The following is a 21,790-nucleotide window of genomic DNA, read 5'->3' as shown; positions in this document are numbered from 1 at the left end:
GCATGCACAAGTCCACTTACATACATGCAGGCAAAACATTCATACACTTGAAAAAGAAATTTAAGTTAAACTTCCTTCTGACAGATATCACTTCATGTACTTAGAAACTCCCAAGACTGGTCTGAGAGCAGCCACTCTATCTGAACCTCTTTGTCAGCAGAAACCAGATTGCTCAGATTTGGTTCCTCAAGAAATAGTCAAATTGAAGGTTATGAAGTGTCAGTTTTCTAAGACATCTAGAATCAAGAAGCAGTTATCTTTATAGCCTGTGTCCCTTGATGGAAGGAAGGTTGCACAATGTGACCTTCAGAGCTGGCAGGAGGAGGAAGGGGGGAGCAATGTGTGTCTTTCCCAGGAAGTTATCTTCACACCTTCTAAATTGTTTTTTCAAACAATTTTATATATTTGAGGTTTACAGCATGGTGTTAGGGGATACGTAGAGTAAATGTGTACTACATGAGAACAGATTGCTGTATCATCTCACACTGTTAATGTTTTTGTTATAAGAGCAACTAACATCTGATTTAGCAAAAATTCCTAATCAATACAGTTTTTTTGAGTTGGTTCCTCCTGTTGTTAGTTCTCCAGATTTTCATCCTTCTGTTTTGTATCCTTTCATCTTCAGCTCTGCATTCCTTCCATCTTCCCTACCACCAAGGAGCAAGAGTCCAATCACATAGAGGAGGATAGTCATTAGACTGCAGATGGATTGCTCAGCCACCGGAGCATATGTTAATACAGTCAAACAATTGAAAGATAATAACCTGCCAGTGAAGAATACTATGTCCAGCGAAATGCTGCGAATGAAGCAGAATGTTTTCCTAGACAAGGAAAAGCTGAGGGAATTCATCACCATTAGAATACCCCTATAAGAAATATTGAAGGGTCAGGTGTGGGGGCACTTGCCTGTAATCCAAGCCCTAAGGAGGCAGAGGAAAAAGGATCATGATTATGAGACCAGGCTAGCACGGACTTCTCAGTAAGACTCCATGCCCTTTCCCCAAAGCAGGAGTGCTTCAACCAGAAACAAAAGGTTAGTAATTACTATCATAAAATGTAACTATATGCTGGCCTGGTGGTGCATGCCTGTAATGCCAGCATAGGGAGGCTGAGGCAGGAGGACCACAGATTCTAGGCTGGCCTAGGATGTATAGTAAGTCCCCATCTCAACAAACAAACATGCAAGTATGAATTCAGTAGTAGAGGTAAAAAAAAAAATCCTTACTCCAGCATATTCTGTTACTGCAATGGTGGTATATCCATCTTTGATAACTCTAGTGTGAAAGTTAAGTCAAAATGGCCAAAGATGATGAGTTGAAATATATAAAAAGATATATAATTGTAACAACAAAAAGATATAATTTAGACACCAGTATCCACATGGTGGCTAAACTATGGGACAGGGAAAATAAAAGACTGTTTACAACCAAAATTAAGTTTTTATTCACTTAAGATAGGGAAACTAAATTTTCTTTGTAGATTAAGGAAGCTGAGAAGACAGTCCTTTTGGCTTTAAAAAGCAGCCGAGGAATGTCCATTGCCAGCAGCAGCTGTGAAAGGTGAGTGGCTGACTGTGGTCTGTGGGGATCCAGTTCTTAGGCCACAGGGAACTTCACTTCTTCCTGAAGTGGCGTTTGACAAAAGTCCCCAGGGCCACCAGGGGGATGCACATGGTAGATGAGGCCACCAGCAGTCCGATGACAGCTAGTGCATATGGGGGGTAATCCTTGGTTACCACATGACCCTGCAAAAAGGGACAAGAGAAACCTTAACTAGTCCTGAGAGTACTACCCAGGCCTCGGTCCCTAATGAGGAGGAATGGCGTTCAGTCCTGTTTAGGTTGGAAAATGAAACATTTCCCTGCAGGCTCACATGCCATTGCCTGTCTGCAGCTGGCAGTTCTATTTTGATAGGTTCTAGTGACTATAAGAGGTGAGATCTTGCTAGAGATGTCACCCGGGATTGTGTCTTGTTTCTGGAGGTTTCCACTCTTTCCTGTCCCCAAGGAGTGAAGAACAGCCTCTGCCACATGCTCCCTCTGCATGTTCCAATTCCAGGCACATTAGGCCAAGAAGTCATGAACTGACCTTCTGAAACCATGAACAGATCTCTCCTCTTTGTAGTTGTCATGATGTCAGGATTTTGGTGAGTGTGATAACAAAAGTAACAGGAGGCTGAAGAGATAGCTCAGGGGTTAAGAGCACTAGCCGCTCTTGTAGAGGACTACGGTTCCGTTCCCAGTACCCACATGGTGGCTAACAGTAGTCTATACAGTTCAGGGAATCTGAGACCCTCTTTTGGCCTCTGCTGGCATTGCACAACACAGTTGTACTTATATACATGCAGCCATGAGTGTTTACTCATACCTATAAAATAAAAAGTAATCCAGGTGGGAATAGTTCTGTGGGCCAGCATGCCACATCTGGCTCTGCAGCTCACAACAAGCCTGCAGGGAAACCACTCTCACTTCTCTCTACTCCAAAAAAAAAAAAAATTCTGAATATTTCAACTCAGCGAGAGACAGTGTAAGGAACTCCCATGGAGAAGGCCACAGTAACAATCTAGTGTCTTACTCTGAGGCACCACTATGTAAAGGCACCCTTTAGCACAGACTAGAACTTTCTGTGGTGGTGGAATGCTCTGTATAAATCTGTCCAGTGTAGTGCCCTAGGGGAACCAGTACCAGGAACTGTCCTCATCCAGGGAAAGGTCCTCTAGGGCAACACACTGCTTGAGCATCTGTGAAACACCTGGGTCAAGTCCCATGCTGTCACTTGTAGCCTCCCCCACACAGCAGCAATGGTTCCTTGTGTCAGAAAACTGAAGGCCTGTATTCTGGAGAGACTTTGCCCGCCCAGCACCAGCCCCAGCTCTGCAGGGACATCAGGTACCTGAGTGGCATCCCAGGCTTGGTATTGCAGCGTCCCTGTGAGGATGTAGTCACTCAAGTAGAAAATAAAGAGGCCAACGATGAGCACAGGGCTCACGAAGGCCCACATAGCCTTCCAGTACCAGTTGAGAGCATGGCCAGTCATGGCCTGAAGGTCACTTTCAAATCTGTTTGGACCATGGGAAGAGGAGAGAGTCTGGGTTATTCATGCTCTGGAGGGAAGGTCTCTATCTTTTATACCCTCTGCCCTTAGGAAGATCCTGTTCTGGCCATCTGTGATGTTTGAGTGTGACTCTGAACCCACCTGCTCCTTTCCTGGGGGAAGTGTTGAGGTGAACGGAGAAGGGCTGAGGCTGCTAGAGTGAAGTGACCAAGTAGGGGACCTGAAGGCATTTCCCTGGTGTCGGCTTTCAGAGGAAGGTCCCCTGGTGTGGACCAGAGGGTAGCTCTGAGAGACAGTGGGAACAGGGTATGGGGGTGGGGGTATCCATCCATTCTGTCCGCAGGGGTAGGGGTCCCTTGAGTGATACTCTCTTTGCCCAACTGCTGTCTATTAGTGATATTCCCCCTAAAGATGGCCCCAGAGCAGAGTCACCTTGTGCTTGGAAGGGCCTGGCCTTGGCATGGAAGAGCAGGTGGAGTGGAACAGGAGCAGAGCTTCCAGCCTGGAGCCCACAGACCACCCTCAGCATTTGCACCATACCACACACTGATGTTTTTTCTCTTACTTGGCTCGTCCCTAAACGTAGCAACAGCACTCACTACAGCACTCATTTACCATGGATTTCAGGGGCCAGCCATATGCTGTCCCACTACCCACACTGTGAGTTTTAAATGTGCTTCAGACTTATGGACGAGCTGGATCAAGCAACTTTCCATTTCTCTAGAGATAAGCCATAAGCCAGGGAAGTGATGGGACTTGGTGAAGGAAAGTCCAGGGCACTTGCCAGGTCATCCAGAGCTGGATGAGTCCCAGCCTCGGGGCAGGACCTTGAAATCTCCTCCCTAGGTAGGTGTGGCTGGAGTCAGATAAGAGACCATTGTCAGCAGTCAAGCCACCAGCACCTGCCCCCATGCATGTCTCTGCTCTAGCACCTGTCTGTCCTTCTGTGTCCACATGCAGCTGTGCAGAGCTTTGCCTGCTCTCTCTGCTGTTAAGTGAGATGGACTCTAGCTCCTGACCACAAGGATGCCTGTGTACAGTGAGAACCCCTGGAACCATCACATGACACAGGTGAGGAAGTGATGGGCACCTCTGGTTTTTTCCTCTTTCCACTGCTGGATAGAGAAAGGTGGTGGAGGGCTGGAGAGATGGCTCAGCAGTTAAGAGCATTGGCTGCTCTTGCAGAGAGTCCAGGTTGGGTTCCCAACACCCACATGGTGGCTAATAACCATATGTAACTCCAGTTCCAGGGGATTTGACATTCTCTACATGCAGGAAATACACCCATACACAAAATAACTTAAAAAAAAAAAAAAAAAGGTGATGGCGGTGCCTGCAGCAGAGGACACTAGATGGCACTGTCCCCACAATGAGGACAAGGCCCCTCCTGCCACTGTCTGGAATAAGCTTTTGACAGAACAGCAGGGCTTCCTGTGTTTCTCCTTCCTCATCACTTTCCACCATGCCCTGTGAGATACAAATTTGTCTCCTCTGCTCCGACACCCTCTCCGTGACTAATCCCTTTTCTCCTGCAGGCCAGCATTTCCTGGGTGACCGTTTGTCCCACTTTACATTGGGAAATGTAGAAACTTGGTTACCTTGTTTCTAGGGCCTTCAAAATGTCATTAGCTGAGGAGAGGAGAGGTTGACATTAGAAGAGGAGAGGTCGACAGCCCAAGCAGGTTTTGGGAATGGTACAAGTCACAATCCTTCTCTTAAGTTTCCCAGTGTCAAGGCTCTGTGTCTAGAGGAAAGACACCAGTCTGACTTTACCTAACTTATGTCCTAAGTAAGTTGGTCCCGGGAGATCCCTCAGCATGTGGGACCTTGGTGCTTCAAGAGACAGAGGCTTCCCAAGGGACCGCCTGTGTGCTGGAGTGTCATGGCTGGTCTTACCCATGCCCAAACCAGCTTAGATCATCAGAAAAGACAGAGGAAGAAGAAGTGATGGCATGGCACAGCTCTCTGACCCAAGTCACATTGGAGCAGCCCCTGTAGTGTGCCTCTGAACCCCCTTGCATGGCCTCACTCCCCGGGACTGGGTGGCCTGAGGTTCTGGACTACTCAAGGGCTCCTTGTTGCTGTTGGTAAGGGACAACTGGAAAAGCAACATTGTGAACTATTTTGTGTGTGTGGCCCCAGAACACTTAGGGATGTTCTAGAAATGCCAGCCATGATACTTTTTTCCAGACCATAGCCAGATAGCTAATGAATGAGGCTCAGTGGTCCCCATTTCATCAGCCCCCAGCTTGAAAGCTACCCCATTCTGGCCCCAGGTGCACACTCCACCATCACCCAGGAGACCTGAAACATCTCAGTGCTGGCCAGGGCACCAGGGTAGAAATCTGACCACATCTATAGGCCGAAGTTTGTTTTTGTTTTTGGTCTTTTTGAATACAGAGGCTGGCTTCGAACTCACAGAGATCCACCTGCCTCTGCCTCCCGAGTGTTGGGACTAGGGTTGTGATTCTGCTGGATGAGCAGAGATTCTAGTCCTGGAGGTGGAGTCCCTGCCCAGAAAGCCAAGGGTGCAGTAGGGCCACCAGAGAAGCTTGCCAGGATACAAAGGGAAAACAGGAAAGAGAAAGAAATTTGCAGGCTAACTGAGGAAGCAAGAGGCAGCTGAGCTCTAGCAAAGTAACAGCTGCAGCATCTCTAAGGGACATGCTCACTGAGCAAGGATGGCCCTGCATCTGATCTGCCCCCTGTAGCAGGCACGGGCTGGGCCTCCTCACCTCTTCAGCCCATACACGTAGCACACAGCGATGGTCTCCACCAGCACGATGAGCAGCAGGGACAGCGTAGCTGCGTAGTCGTTGAATATGTCAAACCAGTAGTTGCCGGCCTCCATGGTGAAGAGCATGCCGATGGCACAGTTGACGAGGCACACCAGACCTGGACACAGGAGTGCTGTTCACCTGCCTGAGCCTCCCTGCCAGTCACCCCAAGTTCTAAGGCAGCAGGAGCCACAGCAACCTAGCCAGTGGGTACCACCACATGGGCTGGAGGAGCTGCTCTGCAGGGGACATTAGCGCGGGAAAAATAACAGTGGTGACTGCACATGTAATTGGGCTGCACAAACCCACTCATAGGAAGGATGCCAAGTTCTGGGATGATCTGAGAAAAGGAGCAGGGCAGCTCCCACTGGGTGGTCAGAACATGATCAGACAGAGCTGTGTTTCACACACCCTGGATGTAGAGTCATGGAGCCATCTGAGGCAGAGATCGCTCCCTACAGGGTCCTCATGACCCTGGTTGGGTGGGATGGTGGTGGAGTTAAAATGGGCGGTCATCCTGAGAAGGGCTGGTTCCTTCACTGACTCCTGAAGGTCAGCATAATGCATGAAGAAGTGGTAAGGTTCTAACAGTGGAGTATTTGACAGGACCAGGGACTGACAATTGCTGCTGGCAACTACTTGGTGGAAGACAGATTGTGAGTGAAGACAGCATGCCCAGATCGTGTCCTCTATGACTTCATCAATAACCAGGTCAAGAGGGAAGCAGACTAAAACTAGTAGCATTAGATGTCAGAAGAGGGGAGATCTGTTAGGATGCTTATTGCCTAGAGAGGGTGTGAAGGAGCTTCTTGGGGTGTGGGAACAGGTCATTGCACTCGCCTTAGGAAATGCACAGTTCATGATTGTGGCTCTTCAGTTAAAACAAAAAGAAACATGGGCCCTCAACCTGGAGAGAGCTTTGTATGCCTGGGGAGCTGGCCTTTTCCCAAGGCTAGGATGACTGCCTCACTTCCCTGGGATGTGATGAGTTCTTGGGTCAGGTCCCAGGATTGAGGAGCACACTGGAGCAGGTGCACAGCTAGTCTCTGCAGCCCTTCCTACAGTGTGGAAACCCATCCACTGATTGCCTTGCATGTCCCCACCCACCCTGCCCTGCCTCCTCTGTTTGGTGTTCCTCTGACCTGAGATAGCCTCCTTTGGCAGGTAGCTGGAGATGACTTTGCTGTCAGTCAGAGGAGTGAGGATGGCTGTTCCTGTTCCCACCATGCTCCCCATTCCCAGCGTCAGCAGCATGAAGAAGTAGAGCACCGACCACAGCTGGGACACCTCCATGTTTTTAATGGCCTCAGTGTAGACAATGAAGGCCAGGCCCGTGCCCTGGACGGCCTGTCCATGGTGAGAAGATACCAGTTACACACTTGAGGCACCAAATTTTGGCAGTCTCCAAAATATGTTCAGTGCTAAGCAACTTAGGACTCTGGAGCTGGCCATATTTTGAGCTTGTTTCCTCTACTTCAGCCTGGTTCCTGGGGCTCAACTGGACTGACTAAAATTTGCTGCCCCCCCTTAATGGCATAGTGCTGATTATAAGGGTGCATAGAATTTTAAGAAGTTGGTAGCTGTGTCATTATTATTGATTCAGGGTTTTTGAGAGTGACAGGACCTGCCACAGCCCAGTTGGGCTCGATCGAGTTCCTAAAATGCTGAATAGTCACTGTCATCAAATGTTGACCTGGGTCAGTGGCTCTGCCTGAGTTCATTGTCACATTAATGAAGATTACCTATATTCTCGTGGGCATGTGCAATGAGAAGCAAGTTTTATTAAGAATTATTACAGAAAATGAGAAATTAAGGAAAAGACAAAGTGGGAGAAGTTCCAAGAGGGGGAAAACCATTAGCTTTCTTGTCTGCAGTTCTTATAGGACAATGGCAGACACTGGACAAAGGCTGAGGTAATCTCTACTGGGATTTGTTAATTCCATGGGCTATGATAGGCCAAGCCAATGGAGGGCCCACTCACTCTATGCATATCCCACTGCACTGCACAATCAGAGAGATGATTATGTGCTCTTCATCCATAGCCCACCAAGTTAGGAGTGGTTGAAGCTCCACTCTGTCCCTCTGTGACTTCAGCTTTGTTAATTATTAATCTTGCCTGCTAGCTGTTAGTCACTGGCTGATACCTCTGACCTTGCAGGTGTCTTGTGTGCTGATAATTAAGCTAAACATTCTTTGGTCTCACATTTACATAATTAGCTTGTAGCTTTACCATGACAGAGAGTTAAATGCACCAAATTATAGCTGCAGTCTTTCTTGGTTACCTGATACTTGGCTTCTTTGTTTATGGGGTGGTCTGAGGTGATCTAGGCAGAACCTGCTTGTTAGAAGCCATCCCTATTTACAATTTAGTGTGATATAATTAGCTGCATTAGAAGCAAGATTATATGAAATTATACTAGTACCTGACATGTGTTTCTTAAGAGCTTTGTTGAGGGACTGGAGAGATGACTCAGTGGTTAAGAACACTTGCTCTTCTTCTAAGAGGATCCAGGTTCAATTCCCAGCACCCACTTGGCAGCTAACAACTGTCTGTAACTCCAGTTCCAAGGGATCCAGCATCCTCTTCTGGCCTCTGTGGGCACTGTACACATGCAGTGCACTTACATGTATGCAGGCAAAATACTCATATACATAAAATAAAACTATTATTTTAAGAAGAGCTTTTTTGAGTGTGCCAGCTTGCTGTCGCTGGCCCAGAGCCTTGTCCTCCTCTTGTCTGTCTAGCTTGGTTGTCTCATGTCCAATAACAAGCCCTATATTCATCTTCCTTAGTGCTCTAGACTCTGTGTGTTAACCCTGAATCTTCTTTTAACCCCCAGCCTCTGTTCTCACTGCAACGTGTGAGCAGCTTGCAGTTTTCACTGTGGTCCCTTTTTCCTTGCTGCAGAGAGCTAGCTCTTGCACCACAACGAATCAGCCTTTCTGACAAGGTCAGGTATGAAAAACTCTTCTACAGTGGCCTTCTCATTTTCTTGCCTATGGTCACTACTATAACAGTGATGTGTGAAGCGTTTAAAGAAACAAGATAAAATTACAGTGATAAACATGTGCAAAAAAATAGACAATGCTGAGGGGAAAATAGAGTTTTAAATGAGAATACAAAATTACTAAAAGGCAAAATTCACAGTTAAATACCAGATTTGATGCTGCTGAAGGGAGAATTAGTGAAATGGGATCTATATTCAGGGAATAAATTCACAATAAAACACAATCTTATACTACTTACCTAAGAAATTGTGTTAAATAAAAATAAAAGATAGCAGAGAAGGGAAGAGGCCTGCAGCATATTATAAAAAGTTTTAAGATACGAAGTTCCAAAAGGAGAAGAAAGAGAATAAGAGGCAATGCTTACGAGATAACAGGTTTGAATTTTTTAAAATTTATAGGAAACATGGGTCCATAAATCCAGGAAGTCCAACATCATTCAGGCCTAGATTGGAAAATGAAAGCTACATTCATGCCTCTATTGAGAAGGCAAAAGACCAGGGGAAGACGGTAGCAGGATTCAGACAGAAGTGCTGGCTAACAGAAGATGAAAGAAACTTTGAACAATAATGGAAGAAAGAATCACAAGGCAAATACCAGACACTGTTGAGAGAAAACAATTGTTACCCTCAAATTTGCATACAAACCAAACCTAAGAATATTTATTTCTAAGAAAACTTAAGGCTGGAGAGATGGCTCAGCAGTTAAGAGCACTGATTTCTTGCAAAGGACCAGGGTTCAATTCCCAGCACCCACAAGGCAGCTAACAACTGTTTGTAACTCCAGTTTCAGTGGATCCAACACCCTCTCCTGACTTCTGCAGGCATTGCATGACGTGGGTACACTTACACACATGAAGGCAATACACTTACTTATACACATAAAATAATAAAAAAAAAAGAAAACTGCTCTAAAGGAAGGTGTTTTAAGGGAGCACCCCAACCCCAAAGAGTGTTGCAATGCCAGAAGGAATGGGGAATAAAGTGGCTAACATGTAGGTAAATATAAACACTGTGTAAAGAATACCAGGTCCAATCCATGGGCTGTAAATTGGGTGTAAATTGTTCTTGTCGTCTGTGGGAAGTCAAGATATTATCTAACTTGAGACTTTAAATATGCATGGAAATTTTTCAAGAAGAGGAATCAGATACCTAAAATCAAAACAGTAGAGACAATGAAGGAAGGAGGGAGAGAGCTGGGAAGGAAAAGGAGGGAAGGAAAGAAGGAAGTCTCAACAAGACTCCTCAGTGCCTAGAAACAGAACCTTGCTGGGAGTGAGCACGGAAGCCAGAGGCCTTGACAGCTCGGTTTGGGGCTAGTGATGTGATTAATGTGTGTGTGTCTGGGAAGGGAGGTTTGTGCCTCCGGATTGCGCAGTAGGGTCTGGGCCTATTGCCTCCCCCATGACCTGGAGTGTCTCCCACATATGAAACAAAATCCCAGTCTGCCAACCAACAAAAAATACCAACCTCCAAATTGGTTTTCTGACAACCAGAACTTTGGGTCTTCTATATTTTCTATTCTTTTGTTTTCTCGTTTTTGTTTTTTCAGGATGGGATCTCCCTGTGGTCCCAGCTGGCCTGAACTTGCTATGTAGACCAGGCTGGCCTCCATCTCTGCCTGCCTCTGCCTCCTGAGTGCTGGGACTAAAGGCGTATGCCACCACACGTGGCCCTATTCTTGAAAGGTACTTCTAAAAGTAATCTCTAGAAACATTAATATAAAATACAAAAATGAGGCAAATAGTCCCACTATCCAGCCCACTTCATTTGTGGCTGGAGTCTTATGAGTGCAATGAAGAAAAGAAAATGAGATATATAAACATTAAAAAAAAATATAGCTGGGCAGGGTAGTGAATGCCTGTAAACCCAGCACTTGAGAGGTAGAGGATCACGAGTACAAGACCAGCCTAGGGTATGAGGCCCTTCTCAAATAAGTAAAGGCCAGGCATGGTGGCCCATGGTCCCAGCACTCAGGAGGCAGAGGCAGGCAGATCTCTGTGAATTCGAGGCCAGTCTGGTCTACATAGTGAGTTTCATGCCAGTTGAGGCTACAGGGAGACCTTGTCTCAAAAAAACCAAAGAAAAAAGGGAAGTGGGGGAAGAAGAGGTGTATTTGGAGGTAATATGCTGAGTTTTGTTTATTTTTGTTTTTGTGGCTCCATTCTTAAATGGAGCCCTGAACCTCATGCATGCTAGGCTGGTACTCTACCACGGAGCCACACTTCATACAAATACAGTGGCTATGATGGTTCATTTTGCTTGTCAACTTGGATTAAGAAATGCCTAGGAGATCAGGAAACACTCCTTTGGGTATGTCTGTATTTCCAGAGTCAGTTAGAGCATGAGGACTCAGAAGCATTCATAATGAGAGGGCATCATTGTTGGTAAAGATCATTTTGATGGAGGAAGTAGGCCACTGTGGGGCTGTATCTTGCCCAGGCACCTCTCTGTGTTCATTTTCTCAGCTTCCTTTCTGCCGAGAAGTGGAGGACAAGCTCCAGGCGCAGAAGGCCAAGCGACCACAGCCTGGACCCTCCAGACCTGTGAGCAGGAGTAAATCTTTCCTCCCTTTAGTTGTTTTGTCAGCTACTTTGGTCTTAGGAATGAGGAAAGCAACTAGCATGGTTGTCTACACAGAAAAGAGAAGTCTGTAACAGTATGAGAATTCATAAGAATTCAAGAAGGCCACTAGGAGCAAAACTGACATAAAGAGCTTTAGCTTTCATCGTAAATAAGTGACAGAAATGAGGGGAAAGATGGCAGTTACAAGGGACAGAACACAGGTGATCCAGGTCTAATCAAGATGTTCTGAGTCATTCATGGAACTAGGCGGCCTAAGTAAATGGGAGAAAACCTTTGAATAAAAAGCTACAAGTCAAGTGACAGTAAGACTTCTAAATTTCATGATAGGATCAATGCAGTTCTAATAAAAATTCCTTAAGAATCCTTTAAGGGGAGCTGGAGAGGTGGCTCAGCAGTTAAGAGCACTGACTGCTCTTGCAGAGGACCCTTATAACAACTATCTGTAACATGTGGCACTCACAAACATGGAGGCAAAAACACTCATACACATAAAATCTAAAAAAAGAGAGTACCTTAAGGAATTTCCCCTCAGTGAAATTTGCCAAACTGATACTAAACTGAAAGTGGAAAAAAAAAAAACCTCCCAGCACAGCAGAGATAATTCCATGAAAAATAAATAAGTGCGATTAGACTAATGATCTCCCAGCACCACTGCTTTAAAAGATGTCACTTCAGCATATACATGGTAATATATCACATTGCCTGTGCAGATCAGAGAAATGTGGGCAGGTAGCACAGGAGACTTTGACTTTCACCCTGCAGTCTTCTCTTAAAAATCTTGCTATGTAGCCCAGGCTGGTCTCATACTTCTGCCCCTGCTGCCCCAACCTGCTGACTAGAGGGATTACCAGCATGAGCATCAATGAGGGGGCATTCTTTTATATATATATAAACCTGAAATAATAAAAGACTTCCAGTTTTCATTTGAGAGGCAGATCTATATGTGTATGTGACATTATCCCCTGCTTTTCCCGTGTTATTAAAACTCCAAAGGAAAGAGAAGAAGGAAAAGACTCGGAGTCCAAGAGAACTTTCTAGTGAGGAGGATTCCAAGTTGCACCCAGGGAAGCTGGAGTCCAGTGTCTCTTCTCTAGGTTGCAGAGCAAACAACCCAGTTTCTCATCTTCACAGACTGTGCAGAGGCTGTGACAGGTGCCTACGAGCTGTATGGAGAGAAGTGGTCCCGGCCCTACCCAGGCCCCTTACCGTGTTCAGCTCTGATTCCAGGCTGCAGTTTCTGATGTGTGGGAACACCTCGCTGTACTTGCTCGGGTAGGTAGACGCCAGGTAGTCCTTCACCTCCTCCAGGTTGCTGGCTGTCAAAAAGCCATCTTCAAGGTCAAAAGAATTGGTCAGCAGCAGAATCACCCTGCAGAGCAGACCACCAGCTTGATCTTCATGACTAGAGAGGCCTCTGGCCCCAAAGCCTCAGGGAAGTGTGGGCGCTGGGCTGCTCTGTCTCCTCTTCCCTCCTGCCCAGTGAGGTGAGGGACTCTAGACTGATGATCCTGCAACTCTGAATGTCTATGAAGAAGCCTCAGATCTGAGCAGAGATGAGGACAGGGACCACTCCCCCACAATGAGGCTGTTAAATATCTGGGCCAGTGACAGGATGGAATGGGGTGGGATGGTGGAAGTGTTCTATACTTATGATCGATTTAGTACGAGCCATAGGTGGTGACAGAGCACTTGAATGTGGCCAGGGCTACTGAGGGACTGATTAAAAGTAAATTTGAAATCTCTAAAATTTAAATTCATATCAGTATGCAAGTTAAGCCATTTCAATGTATATCAGCTTCCATTAATTTCAACCCTTATGTGGAAATAAATAGTTATTTTTGGTTACTGACTACCCTGCTGAACATCTTAGCTTCCAGAAGGTGGTCCTATGCTTCGAGGGGGAGCCACATACATAAATTGTGTAACCTCTGTGTCTTGACTAAAGAGGTGTTGATTACACTTGAGATGAGGAATGGGACAGGAAACTGTGGAGTCATTTGCTGAAAGCCCTGTCCTTCAGGCTAAGTGCCCTCAACGCTTAAACTGCCCTTTCCCTGTGAGGCAAACCTTGACTGCATGGCCTCTCAGTTTCTGGTGGAAGGCAGCCATTGGTTAGGTGAGAAAAGAGAGTTGATCCTTATACTGTAGACATCAACTTGAGTGTTGACTTCTGTGAACCCAGCCTTTCCCAGTCACTCTGTCAGAGTTTGAGGGACTTGTCCCCATCCACCCCCCTTAAGGCCCAGGGCTCTGAAGGACAGACTAGACTCACTTGTTTAAGCAGTTTTCATAGTTGAAGGTGGCCTTGAAGCCATAGATGGAGAAGGTCACGATACAGGAAAATATGGCAGTGGAGCTGTTGATGATGGACACAATGATGGCGTGCTTCTGGCAGTTGTTGGAGGGCTCGTTGTAACTGGCAAAGGCAATCAGTCCACCACACCCCAAGCCCAGTGAGAAGAAGATCTGTGTAGCTGCATTGATCCAGGCCTTGGGGTTGGCCAGCTCCTTGATCTAAAAGGCCGGCAGGGATAAGGCTGAGGAATCCTGGGTCCCATTTCCAGATTCTCCCTCCCAAGAGAGGGAGGCCCAGAGAGGGGGAACAAATTACCTCCAGGCCATAGGCAGGCATGGCCACCTGGGGCTGGAGCCTAACTCTCCTGCTCTGGCCTCTGTTCAGTATATTCCCTGGCAGATGAACAATGTGGCTAATCTTCAGGTCATATCCTGCACAGAAAGTAACCTAGCCCCCTACCCCCAGGGGTATTTGGCTAAGAATAAAGAAAGCACTGTTAAATATTGTCAGGACACTGTTAAGTATAGTTAAACACTTTATTGTTAATGATAAGCTTTAATAGACGCACTTGTTAATGTTTACTTTGCATTTAAATAGCTGAAATGTTAGAGACTGGAGTGATCTGACTGTATTTGAAAGATGCTAGACCCTTTCTTGATGCCCCACTCTCTTCATGGAGTACTATCAGCCTCCTGCTAGCCCAGAGGCTGTGAGCACTCTGAGGCAGCCTTGAGGAAGCAATACTGTTTCACAGCTACTTGCATCCCAAACCCATCACTAATCTAGAAGGTTCTATTCCAGCCTTGATTGTTTCAAACAGCTTCCACCCTCCTTCCATTGCAGTCTAGCTGAACCCCAGCAGCCATTTTCATCTAGACCAGAGGGGAACTGCTTTCGCTGCTGTCTCAGAAGAGGTCCTGCTCTTGCTGCAAACAGTCTTTCAATTGCACAAAGACTGTTGTGACTGGTGCAAACACCCTCTTTCTGGCTATATAAGGGGTGCTTGTCTCAGTTTCTGAGTTAGCTGTGCTGCTCTTGATGGTACAACATTAGGCCCCATAATAGGCTTCTTATGAGTGAGGATTTCTGGTTGGTTGTGTAGCTATTTCCTCTAAACCCTCCCTCCTGGAGGAAGTCTCCTTAGACTCAGGAGGTAAACAAAACCTGTAAGTCTCTAGAAGCACCTGAAATCTATAAGACTCACAAGGCCCCTGGCAAGGTCATGTAAGTAGTAACAACTGCTGGGGAGAAGAGACTAGCTTTGCAGGGGGCTCTAAGGATGTAGTTTTGTGAATCATTGCCCATGCTGTATGGGCTTTTCTGTGATGAGGCTGCTTGTGAGTGACCCATGAGTAAGTAACCCTAATAAACTCACTGGTTCACTAAGCTAGACTTGGACAGACTCCACTGGTCTGTGGTCTATGCCCTATCTAGGGTAAATAGGTATTTGTTCAATCTCCCTAGAAAAAGTCATGCAACACCTTATTATTAGAGTTGGCTGAAGGGGAACAACAAGAAGAGACTGTGTGTCAGGAGAGGCAGAAGGGAAGGTGAAATCATCATCATCACCATCACCATCCTCATCACCAATACCACCCCACCACCTCCATCACTACCACCACCACTACCATCATCATCATCACCATCACCACCACCACCACCATCATCATCATTACCATCACCACCACTACCACCATCATCATCATCACCACCACCATCATCACTACCATCACCACCAACACCACCATTATCACCATCACCACCACCACTACCATCACTACCATCATCATCACCACCATTACTATCATCATCACCACCACCATCACCACCACCACCACCACCACTACCACCATCATTAGCAGCAGCGATGGGGCAGCTGAAGAGTCCTGGAGAGTGACCACCGGCAGGGAGCAGAGGCCTCAGAGACAAGAAAGGCTGTGAAGGGCTGAAGACAAGAAACTGCCTAGGTTGCTGGATGCGTTCCAGGAAGTCGCAAAGCTAAGGGCCAAGGATCTAAGACACCCTTTGAGAGCTATCACACTAGCTGAGGGAGTCCACTGAGGGGTGCACAGCTGTTTCCAGACATGAGATTTGCTAAATGAATAATGTACCTTATTCCCATTGAAGAGTGATGGCCTCAGGTGCCTGGAGAGAGGGGGTTAAGGAAGGGATCAAGGCAACCTGAATGGAAAGGGCCTAACTTAGGATGGGAACAGATGAGGGAGATGACTGGAGACTGGAATAGTATCTGTAGTCACCAGCTCAGTGGAGAATCTAGACAGGGCTTTGGGTGAAACCTGTGAGCAGGGAGGCTAGAAGGGAAGCACAGGCACCAGTTATCAGTGGCAGTAAGGACAGCGAGATGATAGAAGGTTTAATGTCTCAGAATGCCCAGGGCTGGGGATGCCCTATCTGAGGAGCATCCACAGTCCCCCAGAGCATCCATAGCCATTGGCTCAGCCTCACACCAGCCTCCCTGGTTACAGCTTCTCTTCCTTCTTCAATTCCTCTTTCCAGGCATTTCTGAAGCCTGTACCTTAGGCGTGAACATGTACACCAGGCCATTGGTGGCTCCATGCAGTGTGAGGCCCCGAACCAGATAGATGATGAGCACGCAGTAGGGCAGCGATGCAGTGAAGTAGACCACCTGTGGACTCCCAGAACAGAATCAGCTTCAGTTTGGAGGGAATAGCTATCAATAGTAGGTGAGAAAAGATCACTCAAAATTATCAAGATGTGTCATTTAAATGAATATACTATTTGTACAGAATAGTTAACTCAAAATATGTGAAATTAAATTTGATAAATGCTGTGAGCAAGTTAAAAAGAAGAAAAGCTCACTCGAGAAATCTTCATAGGGCCTAATGCTACACCCCAGAGAGCAGCACAGCTAACTTGTAAACTGAGCCAAGCACCTGCTATGTAGAAAGAAGGTGTTTGTACCAGTTAGAACAGTCTTTGGGCCATACTTCTTGGGTATTTGAACTGTATCCAAGGCTGGTGACAGCTAGAAAAAGCACTGAAATTCTTTCACAGGGTTTGAAAGCTGTCAGAATAAAAATGGGGTCACTTTTATCTACTCTCGCATAAAAGTAAATAAAGCCAGAAGGCCATGAAAGAAGGTCCTTACATATGACCACAAGATAGTCACTGTTACAAAAACACCAGAACAACAATGAACTCTGAAACACACCTAGAAAAGAACTTTCAAGGAGGTCTGTTTAGCAACTGCATTCAGTCTGGCACTGAGGTGTTCCTTGGTGTCAATCATTGTGGCCAAGGACTTAAGTCTCAAAACATCTTGCATAATCCCCCACATATTTGCCTTTAATTTCCCCTCTGCCTCCATGAACACACCTATAGTTCACTATGGCACCCATCTCTCCACAGCCTCTGTGAATACACACATAGTTTAGTATGGCCCTGTTCTAGTTCTCTTTCTGTTGCTGAGGTGTTAACACTCTGACCAAAGGCAACTTAGGGGAGGAAAGGGTATATTTGGCTCACACTTCTAGGTCACAGTTCATCATTGAGGGAAGTCAAGGTAGGAACTTTCTATGCATTGAAGTAGAAACCATGGAAGAATGCTGCTTGCTAGCTGGCTTGGTTGCAGACTCATGTTTAGCCACCTTTCCTATACAACCCAGAACCACCTGTCCAGGGAATGGTCCTACTCACAGGGGTCTGGCCCTCTTACATCAATTAATAATCAAGACAATCCCACAGACATACCCACAGGCCAATCTGATCTTGGAAATCCCTCAATTGAGACTCCCTTTTCAGGTGACTCTTAAAGGGAGATTGCACAGCCCCCCACCCATACCTGCTGAAAGGCCTAATCGAAGTGTTGTTAGCCCCCGTTTCAAAATATAGCCCCAGAACATACCACCAGCAACCATAAAGCACTTCCTGTTCTGAAAACAGGTCTTTCTGCGAAAAAAACACTTATATGAACAATGTGGGGCCCTAAGCCGTTTACAAACACCCCTACCTACCTAACTCTCATGACTCTGTCTCCACATACCAACATACTTAAACTCCTCTGTTGCTTGACTGGTGTAGCTGGTATGCCGATTCCCATCAGTCAGCTCCTACCCCCCATTGGCTATAGTGAAAGTCTGTCTGGATTGTCAAGTTTGGCTGCTTGTGACTCCCTATTCCTAATATTTTTGGTGCTGAAACCTGCGAAGATCATCTGAACAAGAGCCTCTCTCTAATACCTCTTCTCTTCTCCTCCTTTCCTTGTCCCCCACTGGACTCTTATTGTCCCACTCCCATCCCAAGCCAACTTCAGCTAAATGGCAGCCAGTATGTGACCTGGAGACCTCACCACATGTGTGGCCATACTTTTTTGCAGCCTCATTGCCACATAGGCAAGGAAGGTCTTTGTCCCGACAAATGTATTGGTTGCTTTGGAGTACCTGTAAGGAAACTATCTAAAGCTTCTTGTATTATCCCCCACCCCCAATGACCTCCAATCCAGAGGCTCTTTGCCATTTGCTGCAAGCTGCATCCAACACCTTTTCTGACCGCAGTGAAGGTAAGGATCAGAGGCACCCTGAATGTCTCCTTCCATATCCTGGGAGTCCTCATCTATTTTGTTGTTGTGGACATCTGATCTTTGCATCAAAACTACTCCTGGCTCTTTGCCTCTCTGGCCTTTCCCTGCCCCCAGGAGATGCCTTGTTGCTGTGGACTCTGCCCTCTCCCTACTTTTATTGCCTACTATGGAGTCCCAACTATCAATCTCATAAGATAACCCACTGGCCTGTCTCAGAAAAAAATCTCCCACAACCAGGCTTTACTGAACTAAAACCTATACAGCTGATCTGCATATGCACTGAAACATGGTCTAAATATCAACTCAGAAATATTTGTCCTGAATTCAGAACTTTCAGTTCTGCCATTTTATGGGACTTAGATAACTTCCTCCAACGAAATGGCAAATGGTCTGAGGTTGTGTGATGGATAGCTTGAGTTCTCAACTTGACACACCTGGGAAGAGGGAACCTCAGTTGGGGAATTTCCTCTATTGGATTGGCTTTATAGACATGTCTGTGGGGCATTTTCTTTCTTTCCTTTTTTTAAAATATTTTATTTTATGTGTATGAGTGTATTGCCTGCATGTATGTGAGTGCACCCATGTTGTGCAATGCCACGGAGGTCAGAAGAGGGCTTCAGATTCCCCTGGAACTGGAGTTAAAGATGGTTTGTAGCCACCATGTGGGTGCTGGGAATCGAACCCGGGTCCTCTGCAAGAACAGTCAGTGCTTTTAAACGCTGAGCCATTTCTCCAGTCTTGGGGCATTTTCTTGACTGTTGAGTGATGTAGAAGGGCTCAAGCCACTGGGTGATGCCATCCCTGGGCAGGTGACCCTGTGTTGTAAAGGAAAGCAGGCTGAGCCTCCCAGCTCCTGAACCTGTGGGAACAGCGAGTGGGACCAGGCTCACCTCTACCAAGGCTGGTGGTGTAGGCCAGCTAATTGATGGCCCAGGCTGTAGCAGGGACATGCAGCCACACACCAGCAATGTGGTCACTGCCTGGCGTTTCCAGGACCACGGAGAGACTGTTGCATGTATGCATTCTAAGAGATGCCTTTGACTTTGTCAGCCCAACTTAAATTGCCAACCTCATCATGGAGAAGCAGCACTGGCCCTTCACCTCTAGTGACTTCTGCATGGTCATGGCATGCCTTTTGGTGTCATCTTTGGTGGAGCTGATTTAAATGAGGATGCCAGTCACAGAGAAAAAAATGAAGTCATGGGGAAAGTTCTGGAGGAAGCCAAGTTTTCCATATCTTTCACAGAGTCAATGAAGGTCACAGCACAGATGCAGTGGCCACATGCTATGGGTAAGATATTTGTCCAGAGCCGAGGAATTGCAACACCACCAAATGCCTCCTTTAACTGGAACACCTTCCTCTAACACTCAGATTGACCAAATTGCTGACAACCTGTATGTGTTCCTTCTGATATAGGCAAGTGAAGGACCCTCTGTACTTGGTGAACACATTCTCAGAATAGCATCAAGAAATACCCAATGTTTACATGGTGATCATTGGTCTTGAGGTAGATCTGGCATTTACAAAGGATGTTAAAAACCAGGTGAGAAGGGCTTCTGGGGTGCAGCTGATCAGAGAAATGAGCCAGGAATATCTGCATGTGGTAGTGAAGAGCTGTTCTGGTTAACAGCTCTATATTTGAGGGCATGTTGGTGGCCATCCTGGAGCTGATGGATTTGGAAGTGTTTGTACTGGCCAAAAACATCCCCAGGAATGCTACTGTGATGGAGCATGGAGTCACAGGGCTGCTCTTTGCAAACCCTCAGGAGTTCAGTCAGCTGGCAGAGACTGGTTAGCAATCCTGAATTGGAGAAGAAAATTGTGGCCAATGGAAGGAATGTGTGAGGAGACATCATTCCTGCAGGTGGAAAGACATACCTACCAGCATCTCATCAGGAAGCTGGAGACAGCTGGGAGGATTAAGTGATGGAAGCCTGGATTTGCCATGCTGGGCTTGGGGTGGACACCAAGAGATGGGAGCCAGTCTTGGACCATTGGAATCATAAAGTCCCTAGCAATACCACATCCACCCCAACCCTGTGCTACAGACACAGTTGCAGAAATGCTTACAGCTCAATCCTGGGTGGGCTTATGACTGGAGCCTGAAAGTGCCTACGGCTCAGTCCCAGAAGTGCTTACAGCTCAGTGCAAATGATAGAGGTGCATCTCAGGGACTTTTTGGGGAGAATTGGAAGAACAGCTTTTACAACTTTCTTGTGGACAATAGAGGCTTATTATTATTATTATTTGGTCTTTTTGAAACGGTATTTCCCTGTAGCCCCAGCTGGCCTGGAACTCACTATGTAGACCAGGCTGGCCTCGAACTCATAGAGATCCACCTGCCTCTACCTCCCAAGTGCTGGGACTACAGGCATGCGCCACCATGCCCGGCTGAGGCTTATTTTTAAGCAAGCACTGCAGACCCTTCTCCTGTCTGCTGAGTGTATCCTCCAATAGCTGAGTGACCTATGCCTGTCACTTCCTGTTCATGAAGCAGAGACAAAAAGGTCAGGACCGTAACTATGTGGAACCGGCAACAGTTTTGATGTGACAGTGACCTGAAGCCCATCCCAGGATCCTCAGACATTTGGGGGTCTGGGCTGCTTCAACCATTGTGCTGATCTAAGAGTCCTGGATGTTTCACTCCTCACTGGTGCACCCAGGAGATTAACTTGCTTCCCAGAAGAGGCCAGCCTTCCCTGCAGGCCCCACCCACCTCCCGTATCACATCAGGGAGGCTAGATGATTGGATAGCCTGTATGATGGAGGCTGGACGCTTGATTTTAGTGTGGGTGTGCTTCCCTCGACCCACAGGATCGGAGGACAAGTACTGAATGGCTCAAAAGCTTCCAGCCAATGGTAGGACTGAGACCATGACTGTGTGATGTCATCAAGGCATGGGGCAGTAGGGGGGTATTTATAATGGAGGCTCCCCACACTGGCACATGGTTTCTCCTGTATCCTCCAATAGCTGTGTTCTGGGAGCAACTCCACTGAGTGCTGAGACCGTTGGACATCCCTTCCATTCCTCCCCCTCCCACCAAAAAATGTCTCCTCAACTCCTTCCTATTAAGGCCAGACTGGGCATCTCCTCTGTCCACAGCACAGGTATAGTGGAATAACTACCTTCACCTACGACTTCCAACAGCCATCCAAACCCCTGTCAGACTCCCTAGATGAACTTGCATCTTCCATCACCATCTTCCAAATTAGATAGACTCTCAGGGGTCGGTCTCTAAAACCAACAAGTCTTAGACATTTTGACTGCTGAAAAGGGAGGCGCCTGTCTCTCCCCCTAGGAAGAATGCTGCTTCTACATCAACTAGTCAGAAATAGAGACAAAAAGACTGTAAGACAGAACTTTGTAAATATTCAGAAATGGGAAGACTTTGGTCTGGCACAAGACAATGACTGCCCTGCTTGGTCCCCCTCTTGGGACCCCTAGTTTGTACCCTCCTTTTAGTCATCACTACACCATGCTAAACTGTCTCCAAAGATTCTTACAGAATCA

General features: G+C 46.7%; 1 protein-coding gene and 1 pseudogene across 1 annotated transcript in view; one reads left to right on the top strand and one right to left on the bottom strand.

The window, feature by feature from the left end:
• Positions 1 to 1,612: 1,612 nt before the first annotated feature.
• The window catches only part of LOC103733165 (sodium- and chloride-dependent transporter XTRP3B), a 32,021-nt gene continuing 11,843 nt past the window's right edge, over positions 1,613 to 21,790 (bottom strand). The window contains exons 5-11 of the mRNA XM_008831933.1: positions 16,254 to 16,364; positions 13,694 to 13,935; positions 12,628 to 12,790; positions 6,973 to 7,177; positions 5,789 to 5,948; positions 2,892 to 3,057; positions 1,613 to 1,744 (exon numbers count right to left, since the gene is read on the bottom strand). Coding sequence (XP_008830155.1) covers positions 1,613 to 1,744; positions 2,892 to 3,057; positions 5,789 to 5,948; positions 6,973 to 7,177; positions 12,628 to 12,790; positions 13,694 to 13,935; positions 16,254 to 16,364 — 1,179 coding nt within the window. The remainder of the gene's footprint in view (positions 1,745 to 2,891; positions 3,058 to 5,788; positions 5,949 to 6,972; positions 7,178 to 12,627; positions 12,791 to 13,693; positions 13,936 to 16,253; positions 16,365 to 21,790) is intronic.
• Positions 19,227 to 20,206, top strand: LOC103733162 (annotated as a pseudogene).

The sequence above is a fragment of the Nannospalax galili genome, unplaced genomic scaffold, assembly GCF_000622305.1.
Source record: "Nannospalax galili isolate Female #2095 unplaced genomic scaffold, S.galili_v1.0 scaffold536, whole genome shotgun sequence".
Lineage (NCBI taxonomy): Eukaryota > Metazoa > Chordata > Mammalia > Rodentia > Spalacidae > Nannospalax > Nannospalax galili.
Note: the sequence above shows the minus strand (reverse complement) of the source record. Positions and strands in the feature narration are given on the sequence as shown.